The sequence below is a fragment of the Haliotis rufescens genome, unplaced genomic scaffold, assembly GCF_023055435.1.
Source record: "Haliotis rufescens isolate VD_foot unplaced genomic scaffold, xgHalRufe1.0.p SCAF_2, whole genome shotgun sequence".
NCBI lineage: Eukaryota > Metazoa > Mollusca > Gastropoda > Lepetellida > Haliotidae > Haliotis > Haliotis rufescens.
The window spans coordinates 4,021,778-4,042,269 of record NW_025963890.1 but is presented as its reverse complement, the minus strand read 5'-3'; the positions used below and the strand labels follow the sequence as shown (position 1 = coordinate 4,042,269).

At 43.1% G+C, this 20,492-nt stretch overlaps 1 protein-coding gene across 1 annotated transcript; it reads right to left on the bottom strand.

The window, feature by feature from the left end:
• Positions 1-1,035: 1,035 nt before the first annotated feature.
• LOC124114515 (polyamine oxidase 1-like) lies at positions 1,036-19,778 on the bottom strand. Its single transcript, XM_046475123.2, has 2 exons — positions 19,571-19,778; positions 1,036-5,103 (listed from the first exon to the last, which is right to left on the bottom strand). The coding sequence occupies exons 1-2, from the start codon at positions 19,632-19,634 to the stop codon at positions 3,665-3,667; spliced, it is 1,503 nt and encodes a 500-aa protein (XP_046331079.1). The 5' UTR covers positions 19,635-19,778; the 3' UTR covers positions 1,036-3,664.
• Positions 19,779-20,492: the final 714 nt, after the last annotated feature.

Genomic DNA, 20,492 nt, shown 5'->3' with positions numbered 1-20,492 from the left:
TCGCCTTTTACGGCAAGCATGTGTTGCTGAAGACCTATTCTGCCCCGGATCTTCACGGGTCTGATGACACGTCATCAGCCAAGTCACCGAGCCTGACCACCCAAGACATTAAGTCGCCTCTTACGACCATCACTGGACCAAGGGTTATCATGTGGTCAGTCGCCATGGTTGTGTTAGACATTGTACAGCCAATGGTTTGTCTGGTCAGGGTTATTATGGTTATTTGCAAGCTGTAATTGTGCTGAAATATACTCACTGCCAAAAGAAACTCGAACCATGGAAACATAGAGAGAAGTGTGTACGTTAAAGAAGAGATGTTTCCAATGTGTACCCCTTAATGACAGACCTAACAATCAGTCAAGTGTTACCACTGTGTCTTTATTCTTACCATGATATGCTGATAGTGATCTCCAAGTTTTACACGCTAACCCTGCACGAGACAAATGGTTCATCCTCGAGAAGGATGTAATGCGTTCATGAGCGTCGGTTCACACAACATACCAGTATGTTCTTTTGTGCACCGAACCAATCTAATATCTCTTGTATATCAGTAATTCTTCATGTATTAACCAACATGTATGTATTCGCGTTTCTTTTGTCGGTGAGGGGGCACGGGTGGCCCAGTCGTCTAAGGCGCCGCGATTCGCTGTGCAGAGTTGCGTCCCTTGGGCACGCCAGAAACCTATGATTGTGGGTTCGAATCCCGGTTCGCCCCGATAATGTTTCTAGGTTTGTCAGCACCATACCCGTGCTCGTGGGTTTCACCAAAGTGGTTAACGTCTGAGACCTGCATCACTTCGGGCTTTCCTCCCACATTAAGATGACACGCCGCGATATAACTGGAATACTGTTAAAAGCGGCGTTAAACCCAACTCACTCACTCATCATAAAACTATCCCTATCAAAAATTGTGCAGCGCATTCACTCACTCACTCACTCACTCTTTTGTCGGTGAGTATAATGCTGAATGATGAGTGTATTTCTGCTTTTGTTGGAGCGTGAAGGAATGTAATAAAGAAACACAAAGACTACAAATAAAACACTATATTTATTCCGAGTATATTGTATTGATACTGGTACAAACATACAAAATGGTACATACATTTTAGAAATATTCCAACCATATGACGGAGGCCTGGGTATAATTGAGTCTGAACCCGACAACGCAGTGATTGATATTGTGAACAAAGATCAACGCCGTCCGGGTAGGATGACAAGTCAGCAATCATGACCAACCGATCCACTTAATGGCCTCTTTCGACCAGCATAGGTTGCTGGGGACCTTTTCTCATCCGGATTAGAAACCTAGAGTGATTTACATCTATTGTCGTTACAAACATTGTAATAACTTTGTTTCGTTACTGGTAACAAACCTCTATCTCTAACATCATGACTTGTCTTGAATTAACGTTTGTTTAAATATTCACTTGTCATATCATGAGTGAGTGAGTGAGTATGGTTTTACGCCGCTTTTAGCAATATTCCAGCAATATCACGGCGGGGGACACCAGAAATGGGCTTCACACATTGTACCCATGTCGGGAATTGAACTCGGGTCTTCGGCGTGAACGCTTAAACCACTGGGCTACCCGACCGCCCCTGTTCTCGATTAAGGATTCGAACTAGAATACCGCATAGCGTGTCGTTACCACAGATGCCACAAAGAGATTTTTTGTTCTTGTGAAGTTGTCAAACTGAACTGTACAACTGGTGATTACACAAAAAAATATTTATTGTCTTACGTGGATTCATGAAAGGAGCAAGGGGCGGTTGGGTAGCCTAATGGTTAAAGCGTTTTCTCGTCACATCAAAGACCCGGGTTCGATTCCCGAAAAGGGTACTATGTGTGAAGCCCATGCCTGGTGTCCCCCGGGTGATATTGCTGGTATATTGCTAAAAGAGGCGTAAACTCAAACTCACTCACTCACGAAAGGAACACCTGCGTCTTCGTTCCTGTCACGAGAAACACCTGTTCCACGTGCGAAATTGACTAAGCCCTCGTCGAGCCCACCACTGAATTGGGACCACACCAATATTTGTTTTTGCTCGACATATTTTCTCAATTTATTCTGACATACTTGTCCGTAATTTGTCGGTATCTAAATTTACAAATTGGAACAGGTGATGCTTGACCGAGAGCGCGAAGAGCCGGAGGCTCTTCATTGCCGTTACACAAACACCGATGAGTCGTGTTTTATCCTACACATCCGCACGGGCCAATTGTGAGAAGAAAGTGTACACACTCAACACAACTTTTACACTTTGCCGGATGCTGAAGTTGGCAGTGTAACAGTGGGATGGGTTCGGTGATGTAGCGTTATTTGTTTTTAGCCTATGGCCTTCTGCAACACTATGACCCTTCTCGACTGCCTGACCACTTGGTTTTAATTCCAGCCCTCCTTACAAAGAGCAACCCTGAACCCCGTCTTGATTTTAAAAAAGTGAGGTAATTGTATAATTTGGTCACGAGCCTTCCAAATATTTATTATGTATTTTCCGACGCTCCTAAGTGATCAAGACTTAGGTGTCTCGTGATTCTCTCCAATTTCGTTGAGTGCAACGACGTCATCCAGTTGGAATATTGCTGCGCGTGGCGTTAAACAGCACAAAACATATATGCAAGCGTTATGTAAATATTCACTAAAGAGAAATGGAAACGCATTAATACGCCCGAAAACAAGGAGATCATTGCACTTGTACAGCGACGTGCATGCACGTGTATGTGTGTGTGTGTGGCTGCTTGTACTAGTCCGGAATGATGCCGATTTATAGTGCCAGCACACTGAGATACCATGCCGCAGTTTAACATGAATACCCCACTCAGACACAGTATACTGACTCCAAGCCGACCAGTCCTTGTTTTAGCCCCTTAATGCCGGGCGCCAGACAGGGTAACAACAAGTACAATCTTTTAACGTCTTTTGGTATGACGCGGCTGTGGATCGAACCCCGGACCTTCCGCTCTCTGGGCGGACGCTCTACCATTAGACCACGGATGCGGTCCGAAAACAAGGAACTAAGTCTGTGGGTAAAAGGATCGTAAAAGGCTATCTTAAGTTTGTTGTATTAAGTATATAGACATCGCAAAAACATTATTGTGAAATATGTTTTTAATCTACCAAACCCTCTAAGCGTCGTTTCGCCAAAAGAGATATAATGAGTCAACGTGTGTTTTAACGCCGCTTTGAACAGTAATTCACTTTAATCACGGTGTGTCAGCTTGATGTGGGAGGAAAGCCTGAAGTGATACCGAAAATCCTAGACGTTTGGTACTTAACTGTAACCCGCGACAACGGGTATGGTGTTGATAACCATATGAACACAACGGTTGAATCGGGATTCGAACACACGGTCATGGGTTACTAGCACACATAAGGGACGCAACTCTGACCGCCGAATTACGGCGCTTTAGACACGATGTCACTTTAAGGTGAGTGAGTGAGTTATTATTTAAAGTCACATCGGCGATATTTCAGCCATATCGTGACTTGAACAAGTTATAGCATATAGTCACTTTAAGGAGGTATATTTGAAACAGTATGCATGAACTATGAATTGTTACGTAAAAGTATCTAGATCGGAAGTAAATGCGGAATTATGTTGATAACAAAGGTTTAGCTATATATTTAGGCTGATTATGTTTTACTACAACAAAGTCATACATTTACTTTAAGAACACTGCCACCATACACGCCAGGAGCGTGGCAAGTGGCAAAGACAACAGCGGCGCCTCACATGTAGTCGGGCTGGGTGGAGGTGTTGGAGGAGATGGGTTGAACTGGGGACATTTATTGTCCATCATACATTCCCACAACTTCATCCCTGTGTGTTTACCAGAACGGGAAGCGCCTTCGAGAAAACCATCCATCACGTCGTCGTAAGCCTCTCCAGCAAAGTAGACTCTTCCAACACGTGACTTCAGAGCCTCCATGAACCTTGGGTTGCCATCGTCTCCAACCTGTCGGGAAGTGAAGCTTCCCAGAGTATAACGACTTCCCGTCCAACTCGTAGGCCAGATCGCTACTGGCTCTGGTGTTGACTGTCCATACATGCCCTTGAGAACTGCCGTCACCTCGGCTTTCACTGTATCACTATACGCTTTGTCCACCCTCCGTGCTTCCTCTCCTGTGACGACAAACAGGAGCATGTTCGTGCCGGAGGGGAAGAAGCCCTCGGCCTCCAGGTTGATGATGATCGGGTAGTATCCTCTTCGTGGGTGGGCGTGGAGGATGTATTGCTCAGACCCCCAAAAGTTGGTCACTGTGCTGGCAAATTTAACATAGATCTGAGTGTACGCGTCCATGCTTGTTTTGTAGATGGTGTCTAACTTCCATGCGGGTAGAGGCGGGTTAAACATGTCGTTATTACTCTTGAGGACGCCCATGCTGAAGGTGACTACGGCATACTTGCCCATGAAGGTTTTGCCACTCGTGGTAGACACAGACACGGAGGTGTCGGTGTGGTTGATGCTGTCCACAAATTCGCCCAACTTTATTTGTGGTCCTGACGTGTTCATGAAAGAGCTGGCAAATCGTTCCATCACGTTCTGTAGTCCTCGCTGATCCGTTGACAGGAACATTTTGTCCTGGGTGTCGGAGACGGACTGAAATCCTCGAGTTGACATGAGGGCAGGCACCTTGCTAAATTCGAAATCGTAATCATATATCTCTATAACGTCTTCCAAAGGGGTTCTAGGAAACCACTGCCCGTTCTCTAAAGCAACTCTCATAGACATGTCGGCTATCTTGCCCTCTTTTATTTCACGGTAGAGATTCTTCACAACTTTCTGAGCGTTTTGTAATTTAGTCCAAGCTGCCTCCGCCTGCGTGTCCAGCGCCTGCCCTGTATGCGACTTCACGACGACGCTTTCGTAGTCAACGTACTTGCCTGCGATGTTGTAGTTGCTGACGGTGTTGTTAATGGATGCTTCGGGGCCATGTAAGCCCATGGATCCAAGCTCCACCATTGTCCCGCCAAACATGACGCTCTTAGCTCTCCCGCCAATCCGCGAATCGCCCTCTATGATGATAAAGGATATGTTGTGTTTGGCTAGAACACTCGCTGCGGACAATCCAGCATATCCGGCGCCGAGAATCAGAACATCTGAAACATAATACACACCATAAATTTTCAAAAAGATTTTATATTTCATACCATCACCCGACCAATCGTTGTCTAGTCCTGCATGGCATATGTTTGTATCATCGTTAATATTGTCGACACCAGGGTGTATTTTGTGGATATTTTCTACGCTTTCGCCTTGTGAAGTGTACCCTCTAGTGAAGCTAACTTTTTAGAACTATCATCTTAAACGATGGGTTTATGATGCTAATATGTAGGAACGAACCCAGCAAATGGGTTTTTAATTTTTATTTTTAAAACTGACATAAAAATCCTTGCATATTTCAACATGACAAAGGGGGCACGGGTGGCCCAGTCGTCTATGGCGCCGGGATTCGCTGTGCAGAGTTGCGTCCCTTGGGCACGCCAGAAACCTATGATTGTGGGTTCGAACCCCGGTTCGCCCCGATTATGTTTCTAGGTTTGTCAGCACCATACCCGTGCTCGTGGGTTTCACCGAAGTGGTAAACGTCCGAGACCTGCATCACTCCGGGCTTTCCTCCCACATTAAGCTGACACGCTGTGATATAACTGGAATACTGTTAAAAGCGGCGTTAAACCCAACTCACTCACTCACTCACTCACTCACTCAACATGACAAACATCTGAATCATCATGCATTTGCACAATAATTCCTCTCTCAGTTTAAGTTTAGGATTTGTTTTAAAACATATTTGGATTAGGTCGACCAAAGTCTTGCCTAACATAATGCGGTCAATCAATTATAAACTGACGTCCAAAAGAAACTTATAAATTTCAGACAAAGTATAATTTTTATTTCGATGAAGTCTATCTAAAACACATAACCTAAATACAACAATAGTGTATGCAGAAAATGTTAATCTTCTGTTACATGTTTGCGAGATAACACGCGAAAAAGTTAAAAACACGTGCACCACGGACAACTGCAAATGCACGTGCGAGTAAGGATATAAAACGATTGCAACGGCAAGTCATACATCCACAGTGATAAAAAAAAACACAAAAGAAATGCCACGACTCACAGTCGAACATAGTGAACGAGCCTTGGGTATGGTACAGATGGGAGCCACCCACGCCCATATTGCACGGACCTTCGGTTGCTCCCGCGTTGCTGTTACCAACTTGATGCAACGTTACAGACAGACAGGGCGGACCGCTGACAGGCCATGAACAGGCAGACCCAGGGTAACCACGCCCCATGATGACCGGTACTTGCGTACTTTGCATCTTCGAAATCGCTTCCTGACAGTGACGTCATCGGCGACAAATGCATAGGTCACAGGGTTAGTCGACAGACAGTTGCCAGGAGACTCAGAGCTCATGGAATCAGGGCTTTTAGACCATACAGAGGACAGCCATTGACAGCGCAACATCGTCGTCTGCGATTGTAATGGGCCCGGACTGTACGACGTTGGCAACGACGTGACTGGCAGAGGGTTGTCTTCACTGACGAAAGTCGATTCTGTACGTTTAGGGCTGATGGAAGACAACGTGTTTACCGCCGAAGGGGTGAACGAACGGCGGCGTCTTGCGTGCAGGAGGTCGTACCATATGGTGGAGGAAGCGTCATGGTGTGGGCAGGAGAGGACACCGCTGGTCATCGTTGACGGAAACTTGACAGTTCAGCGTTACATGAATAACATTCTTCGTCCAGTTGTCCTACCATTTCTCCAACAGCAGCCACGTTGTGTCATTTATCAGCATGACAACGCTAGAGCCCATACAGCCAGAACTTCCTCGCAGCCAACAACGTCAACGTCCTGCCGTGGCCTGCACGCTCACCCGACATGTCCCTCATAGAACACCTCTGGGACTTGATGGATCGTCGTGTTCGACAACGACCACACTCTCCAGCCAACCGGCAAGAACTAATCTTGGCCCTCCAAGAAGAATGGCGTCAAATCCCACGTGACCTCATCAGACAACTGACTTTTTCTGTGCGTCGAAGAGTTTTTGCGTGTATTGAGGCATTTGGGGGTCACACACGCTACTAATGACTTGTTATTGAACGTGTGCGATTGTTTATGTACTCTGCTTATTGTCCATGATTCTGAAAGCTCGAGTTTTGTACCACACCCAACTTTGGGGGGCTCTGACGTCGTTCTCGGTCGCGGTATGATTGTCATTTTCAGTGTTGATTATGTTGATATATTGATCTTCTCAATACACTTACTTCATGCATGTATGTTTTGTTGTTTTTGAGCAAGAGTGATTTCAAACTCTGGTAAAGTTTCTTTTGGACGTCAGTTTATGTGAATCCCCTATAGTGAGTGAGTGAGTAAGTGAGTGAGTTGGGTTTAACACCGCTTTTAACAGTATTACAGTTATCTGGAGTGACATGTGGATCGAAACAACATTTATGAGATATGGTCATGGGCATGGGGGAAGAATGGGAGTTACCCTGAGGCCTGACACGCTAAAGACATGGGCATTAAGTCTCCACATTTGCACACAATTAGAGGAAGATGTGTTAAAGATCAGTCAACGCAATGTGGACAGGATAAACACAAAGCAGAAAACAAATCAAGAATAGACTCGGATGCCAAGGACAGGGAGAACATTCGGCAGCAGCTTCAACTTTTCATTGATCCAATGAAGCCAGAAACTCATCCTGAAGATCTTGTGAACATCGTTTCCAGCAGGGTTTCTTCGTCTGCAGTTAACGTTCACAATGCAGTATCTATTGGAATAAAGCAGATGGAAAGCTTTGAAAGTGGGTGGCCAAACAGCTTTCGTGAAACAATTCCAACAAGCATGAAATACTCACATCCCCCGCTAATATGACATGTCAGGTGTGTGCAATGCATTAGCTCCTGTGAACTATGTTCACTGGGCCTTTTCGTAAAGAAATATAGTACGTTTTTCAAGATCTGCTCCAGAAACAAGGACTACCGCCATTTTTAGTCTAAATCAAAGTCGTTGCCATGGAAACTCGAAAAAATAACTTTAAAAAAAATCCCAAACTATCAAAAGGCACCAGTTCACCACTAGACCTATCAATGTGCAAAATATGGTGAAGAAAAATGGTACGGTCTTCAAGATCTGTTCCGGAAACAAGGACTACCGCCATTTTCAGTCAAAATCAAAGTCGTTGCAATGGAAACTCGAAAAATGATTTTTTTTTTAAATCCCAAACTATCAAAAGGCACCAGTTGACATCTAGACCTATCTATGTGCCAAGTATGGTGAAGAAATATGGTACGGTTTTCAAGATCTGCTCCGGAAACGAAATGTGACGGACGGAAGGACGGCCGGAAGGCACCCATTCCTATATCTCCCATCCACTTCGTGGCGGGGGATAAAAAATATAGTTACAATGGATACAGCAAAGAAGCATATCAATATTGGATCAATTAAACTTTTCGACACAAGTTTGATCTACTCTCCTGTTATTGGTCTGCAGGCCAGCTCTCGCGATGTTGACATTAAGCATGTATTTTCTCATGGATTGGCACCAGTTCCTACTTCCATGTTTAGCGACGCTGGAGAAATGAGAGTTTGCAAGGCAAAGTCCACGATGACACGTATTTTACAAGTACCAGTATCTTCTCGTCAAACACATAATCAGACAACAGCCTTGATTATTGATGGATCATCATTGCTGTGGGTCATTCGCTGGCCAGAATGGGGAACAGTCCTAGATTATTTGCTAGGTTTCAAAGCTAACATCATATCAAAATTGAAAGTTGGAGATGTGTTCTTGGTATTTCATCGCTACAAGGAGTACAGCACTAAGGATGTCACAAGGCAGGGAAGAACAACAAATGCCAGCAGTAGAGTTCATCACATGAAGGTGTCAACAATCTTACCTCCCCAGAAGGTTGTCCTCACAGTCAAAGTAAACAAACATGCGTTGATAAACTTGATTTCCCATGACCTCCTTAATGATGATGATCTGCTTCATGTTCACACCAAAGAACACAAACTTGTCATTACAGGGGTGAATAATGTCCCACATGAAGTGTTCAATGGCATCATATCCAGCAGACACGGGGCGGTCGGGTAGCCTAGTGGTTAAAGCGTTCGCCCGTCGCGCCATAGACCCGGGTTCGAATCCCGACATGGGTACAATGTGTGAAGCCCATTTCTGGTGTCCCCCGCCGTGATATTGCTGGAATATTGCTAAAAGCGGCGTAAAACCATACTCACTCACTCACTCACTCCAGCAGACATGACATTGTCACAACGCAATGAGAAGCTGACAACATAATTGTCCAACAAGCCATTAAAGTAGCATCAGATTGAATCCATCCAGCGACTGTTCTGTCAGATGATACCGACGTATTCCTCCTGCTGTTACATTTCTACTACTTACAGAATATGAAGGTACAGGTATTCATGGAGTCACCTGTTCAGGAGCGCACTATCATTGACATTGGAGCTTCTGTTTCCAAAAACGAACCTATTGTTCTAGACCTACTGGCAGCACTTGCATTGAGTGGTTGTGATACAACAGCATCATGTTTTGGGGTTGGTAAAGGAAAAGTGGTCAAGGCATTAAAGGACGGTCACTCTGTCTCACTGCTTGTAGATCCTACAGCAGATTTACCCAAAATCACTTTACAAGCAACTCAGTTCATTGCAATCTGCTATGGCAAACCATACTTCACATCTATTACAGAAGCTCGCTTACAAGTTTGGGCAACCGAAACTGGAAGAGGCTGTTTCAAATTCCCAAGCTCTCAGCTTTACCGCCAACAGATGAAGCCTTTTTTGAAAATGTGAAGCGGGCACATCTCCAAACCAGTGTGTGGAAGGCTGCGTTACAGCCAGACCAACCTGCGATTGATCTAACCCAGCTTGGTTTCCACAAAGACATTACATAAAAGTGCCTTCTTCCAGTTACTGTACCTGAAAGCGTTACACTAGCACCACAATATATTTTGAAACTTGTGAAGTGCACTTGTGGCAGTGATTCACCGTGTAGGACAAATCGATGTGGTTGCTGTCACGCCCAGTTACCTCGCACAGTATTCTGCTCCTGTAGCTCCAGTGTCTGCTTCAACCAACTCCCTACCGTGTTACTGATGATGAGGAAGAAACCTAAGCTGATTGTATGTATGTGAAGAAAACCTTGAGCCAATATTCTCTTTTGAAAGTTCAGAATAATCAATTATCCTTAAAAGAATCCCGTGCTTGTTGACTTTTATAGTGTTTCGACAGGCATTTTGCCAGTTATCTTGCTTATTTAAGAATCAAATTATGTTTTAAGTGATACCAGTTCATTTAGAATACCATATTCTACATAGTTGAAAGCAAAATATTAGTGATATGCTCCAAAAGTAGTATCATATGCCATACTGTTAGCAGGGAAGCGATATTTTCATGTTTTGGCGGCCATCTTGTCGGCCATCTTGAATATTTCAAAATGCCCAAAGATAACAGAGTGTCTTCAGTCAGTTTCATAATCTAGAGTATATCATTAGACAAATCCAGCAATAAAAAACCACTTTATCCCCTAATTCTGGGTTGGGGGAAAATATACATTTCTCTGCCGGACTAATACTACAAGCATGGGTTGCTGAAGACCTATTCTATCCCGGATCTCCACGGGTCTCCTTATTCTGGTCGAAGTGGCTTTTGAACTAGAGCTGTGTTTGCGTATAATGTCTGACGATATGATTCGGTTCACATCAGACAATAATATCGTTAGACGCGAGCCCCAAACCAGTTCTAGTCAATATCCTTTGACCTCTGACCTTATTTTATTGCGCCCCTTTATTAATAGTTGATTTTTGTTGTTCATACATAATATAATAAAACAACTAATTTTTAACAACATGAATGGGGATTGCAGTGTATCATATCACCCTTTACATCAAATGCGAGAGGGGTAGCTATTTTGATCAATAATAACATAGAAACAACTATACATAAATTTAAAATTGATCATATTGATGGAAACTTTATTATAGCAGATATCAACACTGAAGGCATAAGGATGACTCTAGCTACATTTGGCATTAAATACCACAATCTTACCTGGCTATAAATCTGACCATGCTGCTATTACTATAACTTTGTCAGATTCTTCATCCAAAGAAAGGGGTGGCGGTTATTGGACATTCAATACCTCTTTATTGTAAAACAAGATTATATGGAAACTGAAAAAAACCCGTTTGTTGAAACAAAAGGGGAATGTGCAGATTTGGCACTTGATGAAAAAAACTCAGAAATAGTAATGACTCTAAATTAAAACTGTCCATCAGTGATTCTCTATTTTTGGAAACCCTCCTTATGAAAATAAGGGGAAAATCAATTTCATTCTCATCTTTACTGAAAAAAAATATAAAAGAGAAAACACAAAATTGGAGGGTAACATTTTAGAATTAGAAGAAACGATAAGAAATGACTTCCAATCAGTAAGTGAGAGAAGCTTCTCTGATCTATCAAAGTATCAGAAAGAATTCGAACAAATGAAGGAAGAGAGGGGAAGGCAACTAAGAAGTAGGATTCAGTGGTATGAAGAAGGGGGAAAACCGTCTAAGTATTTATGTCACATGGAAAACAGAACTTACACAAATAAGACTATTAATAATTCAACAAATGCTAATGGTGAAGTCATCACTGAAGGTGACGAAATGCTGTCTGAACAGAAAGAATGTTACAAAAACCTATACTCAGCTAGAACTTCTGAAAGAGAACAAACTCTTGAAATCAGACGCTGCTTTTAACAGTATTCCAGTTATATCACGGCGTGTCAGCTTAATGTGGGAGGAAAGCCCCAAGTGATGCAGGTCTGAGACGTTTACCACTTTGGTGAAACCCACGAGCACGGGTATGGTGCTGACAAACCTAGAAACATAATCGCTGTGAACCGGGACTCGAACCCACAATCATAGGTTTCGGGCGTGCCCAAATCCGTCATTTCTAATAAAGGACTGCTGACAGACGCCCCTAGCGACATGCCACCTGTCATGCATCACGAGTCTCAACTTCATTATAGATAGATAAGCATAAATATCACCCAGGTAAAGTCAGTTTATTCATGTTCATCTAATGAAATTGTATAATATTCATTGCTTATGTTGTCCAATCAGAATGTAGTTCACTGTCATGTAGGAAACTATATAACTGTACTGGTAAGAGAGAGTGGCAATCGACTCACGTGACTCGGGGGGTCACACTCTTGGTGGTCGCCTACCTCTCTCCGTGTGATAAAGACACGATTTACAGAAAGACTTAATACTTATGTATTATATGCGATCCCCTATCGCCAGTTAGGTGATTGTTACTCACAATAATGCTAATGTACAGTAAACTACGTTTATAACGAACACGCTTATAACGAACTTACCGATAAAACGAACTTGTTTTTTAGTCCCGGCCATTTGTTGCATATATGCTGTATATATGCTTAAAACGAACTACGGTTATTACGAACTAAAATTAGTGGTCCCTTTAAGTTCGTTATAACCGTAGTTTACTGTATACCGACCCCCTTGCGTCAGTTAGGTAGTGGCTTGGTCTCAACAAGAAGTAACAATTGTTGTGAGATCCAGACTTCCCCAGAGAAGTACCTGCTGAAGATAACACGAATCTCCAGAGTAATCACCAGGCCTCAGGCATGAGGTAGCATGCAATGCATAGACGACAAGGTACAGACACACAAAAAAGGACAAATGTCTCCTTATCTGAAATCTACATAACCCATGTTACAGATGTATTCTTTTCACGAAACTTAACGAAGTCACCGAACCGTGCCCGCCAGCATCACGCCGACTTCATCACGTTAACATCACAATGCCTGTTACTCGCTTAGCTGATGATGGTTTCGCTTTGCTGTTTTCACAAGACAGAGACTGCAACGTCGTCTACAGTAGAACTAGCATGAAACACGTCTGCAATCACGTGTGCAAAATAGGCATTGAACATTCTGTCACATTTGTTTTAATCCAAAAAGAAAGAAATGTTCGAGAGTACAGTAAACTACGTTTATAACGAACACGCTTATAACGAACTTACCGATATAACGAATTTGTTTTTTAGCCCCGGCCATTTGTTGCATATATGCTGTATATATGCTTATAACGAACTACGGTTATTACGAACTAAAATTAGTGGTCCCTTTGATTTCGTTATAACCGTAGTTTACTGTATATCAGTTTAAATCGTCTCAGGACTCGGGGGCCCCCACGTTCTCGGGGGCCCCCACTTTCTCGGGACCCCAGATCACACTATTGGTGGACGACTACCTCTCTTATTAAGACTTAATACTTATGTTTTATACGCGATCCCCTTATCGCGGGTTTGGAGGTGGTCGTTACTCACACGACTGCTGACGTATAAAGCCCCTATCTCACACACACGATTTAAGAAATTGCGAACACGATTTTAAAAAAGTTGAAAAATCGTGTTGATTCGTGCTCGACCTTGTGTTTTATACAAATTTCTTAACCAAACACGACCCTCATACGACCAAAAACGACCCGCATACGACCTTCATACGACTGAACACGACACTCATACGACCGTCATAAGATATTCATATGATACAACACAACACGATTTAACCACATTTAACACGACCCCAAAACGATTGTCATACGACCAAACACGACTGTCATACGACGCCCATACGACTTAACACGAATCAACACGACCGCCATACGATTAAACCCGAATCATTACGATGTCCATAGGACTACAAAAATAAACACTATCTCCATACGACTGAGCAAGACCTTCCAACGACATATTTTTGTTTATTTTGGTCGCGTGGGTCATGTAGTATATAAGCTGCATTGTAACATCATTTCTGTGTCAGTCTTCACCATGTTCAACAACGAACAAGACCCGCAAGAAGCAGCTTTGGAGGATGAGGAAGTACTTCTAGTAGCTATGGCTTTGATGGTGAGGGGTAGGAGGCAGCGTAGGCGTCGCAGAGGGAGGAGCTTCCGTTTCGGCCGCCTGAGGTTTGGCATGACTGTAGAATGAGCTTTCACTTTCAGGGGGTTTCCCACGTTCTCACTCAGTCACGTGATGAGCTCTTCCGGTCGTATGACAAACGTATGGATTTCGTGTTCAGGCGTATAGGAGTCGTATGAAAGGCGTATGAAAGTCGTTTTGAATCGTGTTTAAACGTATGAAGGTCGTATGAGTTTCTTCCCACACTCCCCAACACGACAGAACGCGACTGAACACGATCTTCATACAACTGAACACGATCTTCATACGTTTGAAAACGACTGTCATACGACCTTCATCCGACCTTCATACGACTGAATACGACTTTTCAGCTCGGCTTAAATCGTGCGCGACCTACCATGACTTAACACGAATGAACACGAATGAGTGCGCGACCTTCATACCTTCTAACACGATTTAAGGAAAAACGTTAAATCGTGTTCATTCGTGTTCAGACTCGTGAATGTGAGATAGGGGCATAACGACCCCCTAGCGTCAATAAGATGGCGACTGCATAAGTAATAATTATACGCGAGCGACACACCCGTAAGTCACAATGAGTTACGTAGTGACTGTGACGCACCAATAAGCAACAATACCCTGAAACTTTCCCAATCAAAACATGCGTCGTGAACCATTCTGACTTTAACAAATCGGATGATGGTGACTTCACAATTGCGCAATGCAGTGGAAGTTTGAGACAGACAAGTCTATGCTTCTATGTACCTAAATAACAAAGTAATAGTGCTTCTGATTTAATAACATCACGTGCGGTTTAGGGTTTATGAAAACATATGCCTAATGCAATACAACTATCTTCCCGAGTGAGTGAGTGAGTATGGTTTTACGCCGCTTTTAGCAATATTCCAGCAATATCACGGCGGGGGACACCAGAAATGGGCTTCACACAATGTACCCATGTCGGGAATCGAACCCAGGTCTTCGGCGTGACGATCGAACGCTTTAACCACTAGGCTACCCGACCGCCCCACTATCTTCCCGAAGCCAGGGAGTTAACTGACACATCACCTGCATTTCCTTCAAACAATATGGCGGCGCCCAGTTAAGACGATCTGATTGATAATCAAGATCTATATTGTAATAAAACGGGTCTTACCTCGCGTAGTGCATAAAATCATTTGTTCGGCAAGGGTTGAAATTGGACTTTTATAGTCTGTTAACTCCCTCGCTTCGGGAAGATGAACACAACTTTGAAACAGAGAGTCATTTGACTCTAGATATCATAATAAAAAAAAATAAAGGTTTCCGGTTTAAATACATTAATTCCTGATAAGGAAACTTAACATACCACTTTGAAACAGAACAGCAATGAGCTGCCTACAGACCCTGTATTTATAATGTTAAATCCAATTCTAAATGCTCAAGGTGTGTTGACATGTAGTTTGTAAGATCTACTTGCTACCGAGTGGCCTTGGCCATAATCGTCCTCCAATCACAAGCGAAAACATTTCGTGTTAGGTGGTGTATACATATGAATGAATCCCTATACCTTACCAACAATACTTCCAGAATATAACTGTTTACATGCCGTTTCATAAGTGAATGACCTTTTTGTGTGTGACCTTGACATTTGACACAATAATGTCATATGATAGGTGGTGAGTTAGTTACTTAGGCTTCCTCCTCATGTCTGAAAAAATCTCTGGGTTTTCACGAATTAATCCGAAATTTCGTGAAATTTGAATAATTATTTTAATATTTGGACCACTAGCGTCCTTGACCTTATATGAATGTCACCCAAAAGTTCGTGGCCCCTTCAAAGAGATCAGGTATACTACGTTTAGTCAAATATTATTTAAAAATACTCAAGTACACAAGTCTGTATGAGTTAGTGAGTGAGTTGGGTTTAACGCCGCTTTTAACAATATTCCAGTTATATCGCGGCGTGTCAGCTTAATGTGGGAGGAAAGCCCGAAGTGATGCAGGTCTCAGACGTTTACCACTTCGGTGAAACCCACGAGCACGGGTATGGTGCTGACAAACCTAGAAACATAATCGGGGCGAACCGGGATTCGAACCCACAATCATAGGTTTCTGGCGTGTCCAAGGGACGCAACTCTGCACAGCGAATCGCGGCGCCTTAGACGACTGGGCCACCCGTGCCCCCCAAGTCTGTATGGTGTCCAGCGTGTTACATAGGAGAACATTACAATCATAAATGCTTAATTTATCGAGTCCACAGGTTCTAATGTCGCCGAGTTTATATTAAGTTCATACTTGTTTGATTCCGTTTGATTTTGTCTTCAATTCAAAGTATTATAACGAAAAAACGTAACAGTGGTTCATATAAAAAAATAAATGCATTCTGAAATTAAATAATGCATATTTCAAAACATGTTAATGAAGGCATCTTCTCGACTTTAAGGTCGTGATTCACAGTTTGCATGTGCATGTTTATGCACGGAACACAATTTGGATGTTTGCATGTTTGTTGGGAGCATGTTACTCACACACGTGTATTTTTTAATGCGAACAGAACACAATGTAATTTAACTATTAGGTGGTCGTAAAACATTTTTGTTTAACGGTAAATAACGCTTACGAAATGCCACGGCTTGTTGAAAATCAATGTCTACGCGCTTTGGATATGCTGCAAACAGGATGAACGAAGTTGCCAGATATTTTTTAATGTTCATCGAAACACAGTATCATCTTTTGGAGACGTTATCTACAGCAGAGCAATGCTCATGACTTACCATGGACCCAATCTCATCAAAATCAGATCTTAGTTCTCGCTTTCGCTGAACAAAGATCTGAGGACATTCCATTACGCGTCACGTCAGAACGACCTTTCATCCGACCAATCAAAGCGTCGCTTACAAGATCATGAAAGTGACAGTCGGAATGTGTTTTCTAATCATGCAACCTCGAAAACGTTAACAAGGGGCATTCCGAACGATAGTTACGGCCCGTACAACTGATTCCGTCAAAATTATCGTCTGTCTCTCACTTCCGTGGGATAAACGTTTGAACGGAGGAGGCGTTGCACAGTACGTAGGAAGCACTGCCATACAATTTCAACCATATATATGACATTCAGGAATGTTCGTTTGTTCATTTTTCAAAATTTTAATCGAGAACTGTGTCAACATATTTTTCAAGCGCAGTCTGAAATTGAAGTCGCCAGGTTGAAACGAGTGCCGTATAGCCCGAGAAAGGTGATTTCTAAATGGCTGATGTTGACTTTTTATCAGTCATTTCAGTGGTCGGTCAAAGTTCGCGAAAGGTCGTTCTGACGTGACCCGTAATGGGATGTCCTCAGATCTTTGTTTTGCGGTAGCGAGAAGTTAGATCTGATTTTAATGAGATTGCCATGAACCGGTCGTCCACGTGTGACGTCACGTCAACAAAACAACCATATTCGGTTTTTGCATTTGCGGAATCGAAACCAAAATGCCATATTTACAGCTCGGAAAATTCCGTGGCTGAGACCAATTAGTGGCAGACCGTAGGCACAACACCCGGCCCCGACGCCCCGACGCCCCGACGCCCCGAGATACGCCCAACTTTGCTTAGCGTTTCCCTGGTTTGGCGTTAAAGAAACAAGAATGGGACAGCATACTGTTCGCAGATGAGTTCAGGTTTCATCTGGAGTGAGTGAGTGAGTGAGTATTGTTTTACGCCGCTTTTTGCAATATTCCAGCAATATCACGGCGGGGGACACCAGAAATGGGCTTCAAAAATTGTACCCATGTCGGGAATCGAACCCGGGTCTTTGGCGTGACAAACGAACGCTTTAACCACTAGGCTTCCCGACCGCCCTTTCATCTGGATAGCTCTGATGGTCGTGCAAGGGTCTACAGTCGTCCAGGAGAATGTTTTAGATACGTTTGCGTTACTTAGCCTCGTCAGTTAGTGGGTGCAAGTGTAATAGTATGGTGTGGCATCACAACTCATGGGAGAACACAACTCATCATTGCTAATGACAATTTGAATGGCGCACGCTATCGGGACGACATCGTCATGATCATGTTCTACCCTTTATTCAAACGCAGGAACGTGGCATCACGTTGCAGCAGGATAAAACCCACCCACAAGTTGCGCGTTTTAAAACCGACTTTTGAGGCAGCTTAACATTACTGTACTGTCATGGGCGGCTGTGTCTCCGAACCTCTCCCCAATAGAATATGTCTGGGATGAGATGGATCGACGCCCACGACAGGACCAGATCGCTGTAACGCTAGCTCAGTTGGGCCAATCTGTGGTTGGCATTTGAAACAACATCCCCCAGGCTGTTTTTTCTGGTGTCTGCAACGCTCCTGCTCTGCCTTCGCCTATCACACCCAATATGTTAATGAGTTGTTACACCCACCACCCCTCTTTTAAGGCGTGTCTTTCTGTCTCCTGTCCCCAGGCATGGCTGTTGTCAATGATTGTGTTATGATAGAACATTAATCAGCCGAATGACCAAACATTTTGATGTTATCTTATATAACATAAAACTTACACAGCTTTATATGGAGCACAGTTACTTTTTTCCGTTAGTATATACCTAAAGTAATGTTAAGGTATTTTTCCAACTGCATGCAACCGGATGTGACGTTGACAAGCCGAGTGGACCCGAGTGAACCCGAGTGGACCCGAGTTGTGTTCTTCGTAGATAATTTGAGATACGAGAGTTGTGCCCCCCGTATAGCAACATGAGAGGAGAGAAACGGGAGTCGAACCCACAATCATAGGTTTCTGGCGTGCCCTCGGGACGCAAATCTGCACAGCGAATTGTGGCGCCTTAGACAACAGGGCCACCGTGCCCTATTAGATTGAGAGAAAGAGTTGGTTTAATGAAGCACCAATTGCATCGTGGTGTGTGAGAGGACACCCCCGAAAGTCAGGTCTCAGATGTTTGCCACTCTGGGCGTCCACCCGCGGAGAGCGGAAGGTCGGTTAAAAGACGTTAATGGATGGTACTTGTTGTTACCCTGCCGGGAGCATCTCAGTACACTGTAGGCGTGTTTGCGCGTGTCGAATCATTTTCTTTTCTAAATATATTTCCTTATTTTACTGTAATATACTGCAATACCAATAGTATATACTGTTTTAGCTATCAGGTGGTCGTAAAACATTTTTGTTTAACAGTAAATAACGCTTACGCAATGCCACGGCTTGTTGAAAATCAATGTCTACGCGCCTTGGATATGCTGCAAACAGGAATGAACGCAGTTGCCAGATATTTTATTTCTAGGTGAAGGCGACGTGATTAATCATCTACACGAATAATACAATTGTTAGCATGTAAAGTGGATTATGATTCTTTAAATTACATTTGCTCGGATTCCATCGATGCCAGAGCAAAAACTCCATGTACATCGCCGAGAATCGGAGTTCGTATTCCACTGAGAAACAATTTGGCGGTTTGTGTTAATTTTAATTTTAATTTTATGTACATTTTGAAAACCCATCCCGCATCTTGATTCCAGCTTAGTGTACATGCTGCAAACATACTCATGAATAATGCCACTCTTTCCGCTCACAAACCTCATGTATTGTAACATAATGACTTTATAAATCTCAAAACTGCAAAATAAAGTTGTGTTCTAACCTGCATCAAACTGTGCTGACGCTCCAGACATCAAGAACGCCACCGCACACACAAGCAACATCATCTTCAGTATTGTAAGATTCCGCTTCGACCTCCTAAATATGTACTTTATACCTGTTGCAGAACACAGACAGTAATCAAGATGGCGGTAAATGCACACGACCACAGGACAGTGATTCTAATGTATGTTGCAACAGCCTTGGAAGTCTTAGTCAAACCGGTTTTCATTCGAATGGGCTGTGAATATGCTGAAAGGCATTGTTCACCTCCGCAATGGCCTACCTGAATATGCATTGATTTCAGTCGCCTATGACGGTACATAATGTGCTCTTAAAACAACATGCGTTTTTTATATGGTGAAAGCCGATGCTGTGGGTGTTTATTTCAATCTAACCGATATGTAACGTTTCCCCTTTGGTTGATAATACACACCGGTTGAGAAGAATGTTGGAACCACATTCACTCACTCACTCTTGAAAAGATATTTCCACTTATATCCTTACTGCTGTTCAGATGTCAGTCATTCTAAATACAAATAATGGTATACATTGCTGTCCATGCCGGCATGACATCTACCGGAGAAATGTAATAATATGTTACTATTGGATATAAAGTTTGGTAAAGTTAATTTGGCATCAAAATTTAATTGTATGTTATTTAGATTGGGTTTGGTTGGGAGAATCAGTATAATGACAGTATAAATGCTTTCCTACCAGAATGTTTTGATACAGACAGATGCATTTATCGTCAAGCTCGATCGTAATGCATATCCGTCACTCCGTCCGAAGACATTAGGTTATTCTTTGTATATTTGTTTGTTTGTTTGTTGTTTGATGGTTAACACCGCACACTCAGCAATATTCCTGCTATATGACGGCAGTCTGTAAATAATCGAATCTGGACCAGACAATCCATGTGCAGT